This window comes from Paracoccidioides lutzii, assembly GCF_000150705.2.
Source record: "Paracoccidioides lutzii Pb01 unplaced genomic scaffold supercont2.29, whole genome shotgun sequence".
NCBI classification, from domain to species: domain Eukaryota; kingdom Fungi; phylum Ascomycota; class Eurotiomycetes; order Onygenales; family Ajellomycetaceae; genus Paracoccidioides; species Paracoccidioides lutzii.
Genome location: NW_015440975.1, coordinates 170,663 through 182,236, shown reverse-complemented (window position 1 = coordinate 182,236; position 11,574 = coordinate 170,663). Strand labels below are relative to the sequence as shown.

General features: G+C 40.2%; 1 protein-coding gene across 1 annotated transcript; it reads left to right on the top strand.

Annotated features, from left to right (window-relative positions):
- Positions 1-2,829: 2,829 nt before the first annotated feature.
- PAAG_08069 (pumilio domain-containing protein) lies at positions 2,830-7,164 on the top strand (the record flags this gene model as incomplete). Its single annotated transcript, XM_002789956.2, has 9 exons — positions 2,830-3,111; positions 3,426-3,452; positions 3,711-4,138; positions 4,440-4,674; positions 4,742-5,726; positions 5,797-5,963; positions 6,019-6,132; positions 6,185-6,371; positions 6,431-7,164. 9 exons carry the CDS (start codon positions 2,830-2,832, stop codon positions 7,162-7,164), a joined length of 3,159 nt encoding a protein of 1,052 aa, XP_002790002.2.
- Positions 7,165-11,574: the final 4,410 nt, after the last annotated feature.

Below are 11,574 nucleotides of genomic sequence, written 5' to 3'. Positions count from 1 at the left end.
CCATCAAGGAGTTACTCGAACCACCGGGGTGCATCTAGAGTCAGCATGCAAAAATAGGAGAAACAGTCCAGTCTGCCGCTGGAACACGAATAAATAAAATAAATGAATAAATAAATAAATAAATAAATAAAAGGAAGACAAACGTTCAAAATCAGAAACCCTGGGCCTCTCAGGCTCTTCACCCCCGGGGGGGCTTTTGCGGCGTTGAAAAGGGACCCAATCAGAGCTAAGCTAAGTTTAGTCGACGGGGTGGGTCATTGGCTAGTGTGGGGAAGCAGGGCCAGGAACTGTACTGTGCAGGGTGCAGGATGCATGCGTTGGGATGCGGGATGGGGGGAATAGAATCATAAGGATCATGGGAGCTAACTACTCAGCAGCTTACACGTTGGGCGGGGCGGCCATTGTCATATATGTATGCACCTGTGTCCTGTACCTAGGTTGATATGTGTAAGTTAAGAGGAAGAGGGGGGGCAGGGGTGTTTGATTAGGAGCCGCTGATGGAGAGTTCAGGGATGGAAAAGTCGCAGATACAAGCGGGAGACGTAGTTAGCGAGAGAGATAATAGAGAAGAAGATTTATTTGGGTTGGATATGCCGGGTTAGAAATAACGAGAAACGGAATAAGAAGGGAAAATAAATGGGGCATGGGCAATGAGAAGTCCGCGATCTCCAGCGGCAAAGACAAGCTTGAAAAGCGGAGGGGAATCCCGAAACAAGCGGTGACTGACCCCCCTCACTAATTACTCATGGGTGCTCGGTGGAATCAGGTATCGGGTACTTTTTGCTGCCCAACATCGAACACTCACACATCAGGCCCCAGAACGACCCAAAAGAAAAACAGAAACATTCCGTAGCTTTTCAATAAACCAATTCGCATTTGCTGATTCGTCGGCCTTCTTCCCTTGCAGTGCAGGGTTAAAATAGAGGTTGTCAGTTGGTGAGGTTCCTGGGGTTATTTGCCCACAGCAGCAGCAGCAGCAGCAGCAGCAGTTGACTCCCCCCCCGCCTTGCAAAGTTGCAATTCCCATCCCCCCATTTGCCTCCCCTGCAACGGTCAAAACAGGCCCCTTGTTAAATCTTCATGATCAGTTAATGCGGTACTGTACCAACTAACCCTGGCCAATTCCTCCAGTAGATGGGCGTGAACGATCCATACGCTGCTGTCATCAGTGTATTTTCCATTTTCTTTGTTTCTGTTATTCCCCGTTCCAGGCTGATTTCTCTTTTTCATCTGCCTCTTCTCTCCATTTTCTTGCTCCTGGCCAGTTATTAGATAAACTGTCGAAAGGAGGTTTCTCCCCTCGAGTGAGTAGCTTTGAAGCGGTAAAAAAAAAAAAAATAAAAATAAAAATAAAAATAAAATAAATAAATAAAATAAAAATAAAAATTGGAAAATCACTTATTAATTCCTCCACTTTCTGTGCAACCATTCCCTCATTTCTCATTTATTTCCCTTTGCATTCTTTTATTCCGTCCGCTCTTATTTTCTCTTCCCATATCTCAGAGCCCAGTTCCCTTCATTCACCCCCAGTACTTTCGTTTTATACATTTTGTTGTGATTTAAAAAGAAAGAAAAAAAGAAAAGAAATTAAAAAAAAAAAAAAAAAAAGAGCTCCTTGTCAGTTCTGCCTTCTCGTCGGCCTGTTCAGCTGTCCAGAAGCGAAGAAACCAGAGGAAACCAACGTCTGAGACTCCCGGATTGGTGCAGTTGTTGACGATCGATCTGAAACCGATCCGATTGCAAAACGACACTCGTTGAACTGGGATCATCCATTTCCATTTTAATCCTAACTTCTCCCGCTGTACCAATAAATCCAACATTACAATCCCCATAGTGCGAGTAGAGCAGCGATCAGAAGCAAAAGGCAGAAGGAAACGGAAACGGGAAAAAGGGAAAAGGGACAAGATTATCCTTGCTAGGAATGCGACGAACGTATGTAGGATATTATCATATCATTCCACGAAACGAAAAATATAACAGAGTTGTGTATGTGTGCAGCGCCCTTCACAGATCCCTTTTTTTTTTTTTTTTTTTTTTTTCAAAAAGTCCCATAATGCCATAATCTCATACGTCCATGGTTGAAGTTGACTCGAATGCTCTGCATCTAGATCTGTGACGCTTAACTAGGGGCTTCCTGTATAGCTGGAGACTCGACGCAGTCGGATACGATAACTAATTGATAGCTGCCGCAGTTAAAGCAACTCCACCGCAGCCTGCAGCCTGTGAGTATCGTTCTGGCATGTCTGTCACTATACTGTCACTATACTGTTGGCTTCTTCTCTTCCCCTCGAATATATATTTTTGAATTCTGAATTGTACGTGTGATGTCTTGTGGCTGGGGCCTGAGAGTTGCAAGTTGTTGCTTGCTCTAATAATATCAGCCCACTTATTATAGCCTGCAGCACACCGCCAACGCTCCTAGCCTTGGTTTGGTAAACCCCAACCCAACCCGCCCCCCCTTTCCCCCCCTCTTAGTCATACTCCCTGACTCGCTCTCCTCTCCACCCTCTCCACCCTCCTCCTCATCGCCCCGGGGGCAAGACTAATCTCAACCTCATTCCTCGAGGCCCTTTTCTCTGCCCTCCTTTCTCCCAGCCATTCTGGCCCCTGTCTCCTGCAGACAACCTCCAATTCCATCTTTTCCATGTTCTGCGTTGTTTCTCCATTGCTAGTCGTGTCGAGTCACGTCTCCCTTTCTCTCTCTTCCCCCCGCCTTCATTTTATCATGACCCCCCTCCCTCCGTCTCTGTAGCCTGCCCAGCTCTACACCGCACATACAGCACTCTCTGACACACGGTGGCAGTTATTATTAAACACCCATAACACACCATGGCCTTCAAGAACGGCCTAAATGAGCGCCTGGAAGAGCTCCGATTCTCCTCCCCCCGCTCTCCTCCTTCCGCCACGGATTCCCCATTCGCTAGCTATCCCTCGCCCTCAAGAGGCCAGACGACAACCAGCTACTTATCCGCATTCCCACCACCTTCCTCCGAAGTGCGTGCAAATCTCCAACGCCGATTCACCACTGACGCCAGCAAGCTCTCGTCATGGCCTGCATTTAGCAATTCCCAACCCCTGCCCCCACCGGAGTCTTTCGACCTGCTTTCTTCTGTGAGTTTTACTGTTCTATTGTCTAATATATACCTTGTTTGTTGATTGGGGGGGAAGGCAGAGTGAGTGGGCGGGATGAAGAGATGTTCAACTGCTGTCGGCTGGGATCAGGAGAACTGGGTGTTATTCACCTGGGATTGCCTAGTGTTGCAGGAGAGAAGTGAGGGTTTCAAGTGAAAATAAGAGCTTGAACATTGATTTGATATAGATGATTGCTTGCAACAATGGACGAGAACTTTTGACGAAGTTCTTTTTTGACATTGATTGGACTATTGCAACTGGCTGACTGTATCATTTTTTGCTCTTTTCAACAGGCTACACAAATTCATAAGTCTCAACTGGTGAGTGCCTCTCCCTCTTCTCTCATATGCATCTTCACTGAGCACTTTTCAACCCTACTACACCTTCCATCCTCCTACAACACTTCCGACTTCAACCTTCTACAACTTAACCTGTTCCTTCTTTTTGTCTAACCCTTTACACTTTACCTACCTTGTGTCCCTCGTTTATCCTTTGGGCGCTTGACCTGGTGTCCTTGGTGTTCTTTTTGATTTCTTGGCCCATTCCATCTAAAGGCCCTTATCTAACAATCCTTACAGTTCGAGAAGAAGAAAGCCCACATCGAGTACATGAGGGAGCAGAGGAAGCGTTTTGAAGCAGATATGAAGCTCTTAGATCTCCAACAGGAGAAAGAACGGCAGGAACTCGACCAGATGGCTCGAGATCTTGCTAACGCAAGCTTGAGTGGGCCCGTTAGCGAACCCACAACCCACCCTGAGTATCGAGAGAACGGATTCCCGTCTGTCCTCTCTCGTCCAACTCGATTTTCGATCTCGAGTGCCACCGCACCTGGTGTGTTTAATCCCTTCAGCCCATCCCAGGTTGTGTCTCCTGCAGCACAGCCTAAGTCAATTTTGGCTACTACTTTAGGCCAGGCGTCCGCACCGCAGTCCATGTTGGGATCCCGCCGGAATTCTGAGGAAGAATACTTTCCAGAATCGTTCCCGTCATATCGCCAAGGTTCCTCGTATGTATTAGATTTGGTTTCACCTTCAAAGCTCCTTTTTCTTACTTCACATGTCCCCCGATCATTTGTCCTGCCCAGTTCCGACATCTTGTTCCACCCTTTCGCTTGTGGCCCTTGATATCTAAACAACCTAGGAAGCAAAATCCCCCGTTTCTTCCTTGTTTTCTCTTGGGATGTATCTATCATTTGATTCGTGAAACTATATGCATTCACTTTTCATTCCGCTATTCCAGCTTTTGGTCCTTCACTTCGTACTCACTTAAGCAATCAGTTTAAATAGATACTCTATGCCTTCATCTAGTTTTGGTTCTTTCACCAATTCTACCACGGCTACAACCAATGGGTTCGCCCGGTCTATTGGCCTCAACCCATTCCATCCAGCTAAGTTTGCTTTGGGGGACGACGACGAAGATGATAGGAGAGGCGCCAAGGACGATGATCGTATCCCAACTCCGGATGTAAAGAGTTATCTGAAACTGACTGACCCCGACGATAAATTCCCAACATTGGTTCGTCGTGATGATAGTTCTGGTTTGGTATGTTTTTTTTTGGTAATCCGCTCATTTTGGGATGGCAGAAAACTAATTTTGTTTTTTAATCCAGCTTTCGGCAAATCCAGCTGCATTGGATTTGGCCAATTCTCGGACCCCAGGGCCAGAGACTTACAGTCACCGTCATCATGCGTCCCTACCTTACAATTCATTGAAAATGTCTCAGTTTGACCATATTGGAAACAATCGTTCAGAGGGCCAAGGCGAGCACATTTCCGCTCCATTCTCACCCACGAGTGAATCAAACGCTCGCCAGTCACATAGACATTCACTTGAGCCCGGGTTCTCGGCTTGTACTAACACCCAGAGCCTTTATTCGACCACCAATGGAGCTCAGTCCCGCCCAACATCGTTGCAGATGTCGTACTCTACCAGCGATATCCCAGCCTCGAAAAGCAATGGATATATTGCTGTAACCCCTCCAAAGTCTCATGGAGATCATTACCACTCTCACAGTGCAAGCGTTGGTCGAGTCCCAGCTACTCCCCACCAAGGAAATGACACACCGGCCCCTTCAATCTCCCCTGACCGTGAGGACCAGTCCGCAAATGTCCAGCCGTTGCGGTCAGTCCTGCAAGCAAACGCTACACCTTTTGGCCCGCAATTGGCTTCCCCAACCACAGGGATATCAAACGGCAACAACTCCATTAATCCAACGATGGGATCCTTCACAAATTCGATGTACGGGTACACCATGCAGCCATTCATTACCAGCTCAATCCCAACCAATCCCCCAGTGCCAGCCTTCCAACATAATCCGCCTTACGGTCCATACCCAGCAGCTTACACCCCTTATGCCCGCTTCCCGGAAAGCCCTGCGAGAACCAACCAGGGTCGTCGCAGTGGAGATGGCGAATCCGGCCAGTTTTCGCGGTTTGGCAATGCGCCTCTGGAAACATACCAAGGCGAGCTTTATAGCATGTGCAAGGATCAGTATGGCTGCCGCTATTTGCAGAAGAAACTGGAGGAACAGAACCCAGCACACGTTCAGATGATTTTTTTGGAGACCCATATTCACGTTGTGGAGCTTATGACTGGTTAGTATTTGCCATGCGTCATGCGTTTTCAAGGTATCCTGATTTCTAACCCGGGATATTTTTTTGCTAGATCCATTTGGAAATTATCTTTGCCAGAAGCTACTTGAGTACTCGAATGACGAACAGCGCACTGCTCTCATTAACAACGCTGCTCCTCAGCTTGTCAAGATTGCTTTGAACCAACATGGAACTCGAGCTTTGCAGAAGATGATTGAGTTCATCTCGACTCCTGAACAAGTATGTTTACCTCCCTTAATGTGGGTTGTCTTTGGCGTGGCTGACAGTTATATAGACTCAAACTGTAATAAAAGCCTTGCGTGGTCGTGTTGTCGAACTTGTCCAGGATTTGAATGGAAATCATGTCATCCAGAAGTGCTTGAATCGCCTTTCCGCAACCGATGCTCAGGTATTACAAATCTCCAACGTCCCCGTTTTCAATCTACTAATCTTTATGCTAGTTTATCTATGATGCAGTTGGTGCAAGTTGTGTGCCAGTTGGGACTCATCGTCATGGTTGCTGCGTGTTGCAGCGTTGCATTGACCATGCTTCTGGTGACCAGCGCGCTCGTTTGATCGAACAAATCACCAAAAACGCATTCACCCTCGTTCAAGACCCTTTTGGAAATTATGTCGTTCAGTATATTTGTAAGGAACACCACCTTCCCCAATGATTTGGACCAATTTTGCTAACAACGACGACGCAGTGGATCTTAACGAACCGCATTTTATCGAGCCCATCTGCCGCAGCTTCCGCGGCAATATCCCTGCTCTTTCCAAACAAAAGTTCAGCTCCAACGTCATCGAAAAATGCATCAGAACTGCTGACAACCAGTGCCGCGCCGCCCTCATCGAGGAGATGTTAGTCCCTAGCGAACTCGAAAAGATGCTCCGCGACTCTTTCGCAAACTACGTCGTCCAAACTGCTATGGACTTCGCAGACCCGGACAGCCGTAATAAGCTGATAGATGCAATCCGCCCAATCCTACCAGCGATCCGACAGACCCCCCATGGCCGCCGTATCGCCGGGAAAATCATGAGCGCAGAGAACCAGGGACGTGTCAATGGAGGAAATTCCTCGTCTAGCAGCGGACAGATTACGCCGAACGAGACGACTATGCCTACAACTATGGCGATGGCAATGCCGAATGTCTATCAACAGATGCATTCTTACCCTACTTCCCTTCATCCTCAGTATCCATCAGCTTTTGGTGTTGCTGAGAACGGCAACAATGATATGATAAACAAGAACTCTTCCACCGCGGTGCCTGGAAGCAATGGCAACGGTCTGGCAAATCATAACGTATTTACTCCCCCGACACGGAGTGGCAACAACAGCAACAACAACGAGGAGATTGTACCAACCATTTACAGCCCCATCCCACAAGGTGTGGATGGAAGAAACAGATTTCCATCTCAGGGATTCCCCTTTTATGGATAATTCGCTCTCACCATTTTGTCAGAACGCCTCATCCGGAAGCAGTGAGCTCTGGAATCGCCTTCATAAGTTTACCCATCACGATTTTCCTGTCTTCATTTTGTTTCCTCTTTGTTCACAAATGTACAATCAGAATTTCACGACGAAACGAGTCATGAAGAATTTTCAGTCACGGTCTAGACTTCACGACGACGCGAAAAAGCGCACCTTTTGATGGTGTGGTAAGAGAGAAGTCTTGGGTTGGGGAGAAAGATTCGTCTGAACAAGCCAGCAGATTCCCCCGATTCAGACTTCAAAATTGATCTATTTTGATTTTGTCGTCTTGGTAACATCACTTTGCATATCTATCTTTTGATACACCACATTCGGGCATAACAAGCCATATCATGTCCCCTGAGCAAAAATCTTAATTTTCTTTTGTACGCCATGACGGAGAGAAATTGTTTTCCTCTTTGCCTTTCTAGAGATCTACCTGTGTCAAGAAAAGGAAACAGTCATGGTTATCCTATCGATACCTTCTTCCCCAAGTGGACGACATACGACATATATCATTATTCCCCATTCACCCGTCCAGCATCTCTCCGGGATGAAACTCCGAAATAACCTCATTTTATTTTCTTTTTCTTCTTTTCTATTTGTTCTATTTTTTTGGTATTTTTTCTTTCATAACTGCTCCCATTCTGTGGCATTTTCCACCGATCATCTGTCTGTCCTATCAACAGCCCTTTTTTACTTTCTTGAGTTCATCTGCATAGCCATTTACTCCAAGCTAGTGGTAACCTTGGATACGGTGATTGTTATACGATATCTCGCTTCACACCCATTGCCACCAAAGTGTCGATTGATTTCTGTATCATTGGATGTGGGCCTCTGGATCCCTATGATTACAGAATGCAGGTGAAGATTTACATGCACATGCTCACGCCTCACGCCATATTCCATGCCATCGGGTCTTCTGCCATTTTTTCATTTTTCATTTCTTTTGATCTGACCATTTACCACATCACATAGCAAACTCATGACGAAAATTGCTTTTGCATTTCTGCATGGCTGGTCCGGCCTGGCACTCCGTCTTTGCCATTGCCGTCTAGGGATCACGCTTCGGCTTCATCGATTCTATCGATTCTTCTCCCATGACAGACAGATGTTGTTTCTTCATTGAAGATTGTTGTTTTATTTACCCCCTTTCCCCCCAACTACATACATATCCATTTCAGTTCATGTATTTGTTTCCACCAGGGTGTTTTTAAATATTTGCCCCTTTTTTGCACCCTGTCACTTTCCCTGTCTTCTATTTATGCCTTTCCCATTTCCCAAGTAGATGAGATGATGCCCATACCCACGTTCCCCCATTTCTCTCTAGAAATGTATGTACCACGACCCCTCCGTTATTATTGTCCTATTCGGTTTCATTCCCATTTCTTTCCCATTTCTGTTTCCAGCTTTTACATTTCCCCCACATGCTATGCTATTATATGATTTTTGCCCCTGATAACGCTTGAATGTGTTTTTCATGGACTCGTGTTCTACATTTTTCATGCCTTTTTATTCCCTTTTGTCATCTAGACTAGATGTACCCATAAATCAAATCAAAATGTGCAACAAAAACATACAAATGAAATAGCATTAGTTTATTTTTTCAATTTTCAATTATTTTTTCTTTATACCCTTCGGCTACTTTAACGATTCTTTGTTTTGCATATTACATATATATCCACTTCAACAAACCTCGGTTAGACAAGAGAGTTTAGATTCCGTATATTTCAACTCTTTTAGGTTTATTCTCTTCAACCTTTCAACCTCATGGGACGTTATGCACAGTATCAAGGAACTTGTAGAGGGAGTAACTGCCTTAACGTGCTAATTAACTATCGGTTCCACTCCACGAGTTGGTGGAACCATCAATCCTCTAGTGCTCATTGATTGATTGCCTTAACTTTAACTAGTTAACGTTAGTTAAAAATACCTTGCAGTTAACCTAATTTGTTAACAGCAGAAAAATACTTTCATTTTATTTTGATACAGTAAATTTACCCTTGCTATAATAAATTTTCATAGAGTGAAATTTGTGATTAGTTATTTATTAGATTTTCTGTATAATTTATTATATTAAATTAAAATATCATATAGAACTATAATTTTAATTAATTAAAAGATAACTAGCTCTATATATTTATATAATATAAATTTTAACTCTCTGTAATAAAAACTTATAATATGAATTTAAGAAGTTATATATTTTAAGTTATTTTTATTTTAACTTTTTTTTCTATTATAATTATTTTAAGTAAATAATTTATATTCTATAAAATAAGAATATAATTACTATAAATATTGATCTAAATTTGAAATAATTTTAATATATATATAAATTTAGTAAGTAAAAAATTAAATTATAATTTTTAAAAAATATAATTTAATATAAAACAAAATTCTTTTAAAAAAAATTATACATTTTTAATTATAATAAAACTAGTTTTTTTAAATATTAATTTGAAATAAAAAACTTTTTATATACTATCTCTTTGAATAAAATAAATATAAATAATTATTCAAATATATTATAATATAGATAAATTAAAAAAAACTTTATTTATATAATTTATTAAAATAATTAAAAACTAAAATTTTATAACATTAATATAAATATTAAAAATTTATACTTTAAATTAAAATATAATTTAAAAAGTAGTTATTTTTAATAAAAATAACTATATTAATTTAATTTTTTGATGATAAAGTATTAAATAATATTTTTTATTTTAATTAATAATTTTTATATTAGACTAGTATCTAGTTAGATGATATTATCTTTCACAATTGAAATCACATTAGATTCAGATTGTTCTTTTTTTACTCTGATTTATATAAAACTCTGCACTCACTTTCTTAGCTTTCAGCCTTCTTTTCTTTTCTTCTTCTAATAAATTTGTCTTTTTGTTATAAGAAAGTGCTAGGGCTATGTTCAGTAACACGCTCATTACAATTATATATATATATATATATATATATATATTTATAATTAAAAATATTAGTTATTAAAAATTATTATTTTTTATATTTATTTATTTTATTTATTTATTTTATTTTTTTCTTTTCTATATTTAAAAACAGTAAGTAATTATAATAAATTCAAAATATAAAGTTAAATATATATATAAGTTATATTAAAAATTTAAATATTAAAATCATATTTAGTTATATATTAAAATAAGTCAAATCTAAACTTCATAGAAAAGTATTAATGAGTATCTAATTCTAGAACTTATAATACATAATTTTTAATCTATAAATAATGATATTTTATATATAAAGTAAAATCTGTTAACTTAATTAATAATATTAAAAATATGAATAAGATGTCTTTTAAAGTATATCAATTAATATTTGATTTTTAAATACTATTATATCTTATTAGATTTAAACTTTTAGCTTTTAATTTCTTATATCATATGAATATTTATCAGTTGCTTAAATTATTCAATTACTGAAAGTCTTTATTTATATAAAATATATTGACTTTTTAACTTTTATTAAATATAATAAGAAATTATTAGATACTTAATTAAAAATTTATTTATATTTAAAAGTAATATAAATTTAATATATACTTTAAAAATATAATTTAAACTATAATTTTTTATTTTAATAAATATTTTAAACTATATTAAATTGAAAAATTAAGATATAGAAATTTTTATAATTTTAATTATTTATTACTTTTAAAAAGCTTTATTTAATAGAAATTTTATTATATTTTTAATATCTATAATAAATTTATTATTGTTTTTAAAATTACTTTTAAATATAAATAATTTCTTAAGAACCAGGACGATCATCAGATAGTTTGATAGCCTTTGGATAAAAGACAGTCATAGGTCAGTGTTATTGGAAGTCTATCACTGTTCCTTTCTCCAACTCTATATCTCAACAATTTGGTATCCTTTAACAGGAACAAACTCAAGCAGTTCTCTGTGTTGAATCTTCTGTGTTCTTCTATCTCTATGTATGCGGTCGCCCGCTAGGCCCCGCAGAATCCTTGGAAATCATCTGGAAGTTAGCGAAGGGTTAACACCTCTGTCTCTGGCAGTTAAATGGTTTTCCCGGCTGCTCACCACCAAACACGCCAAAACCGCCAAAGCTGCTCAAAAATGTTCATCTGAGGACTTCAAAAAGCTTGATGGATATCTTGGCTTTGATATTTATTTATTATATTTAATAAAAGTTAAATATATTATTTGTTTAAACGATGTGATGCCGAGTGGGCGGCTGAAAAAGCTGGTCCTAAAGCCATTGTGTGCCGTCCTTCCTCCAACATGCACGCATACAATCAGTGTGATGGTTCATGCCGCCGCACCAACCTTGAAACACTTCCCTCTGCCAGTCTGTTTTCACTCACCTCACCCTCCCTCA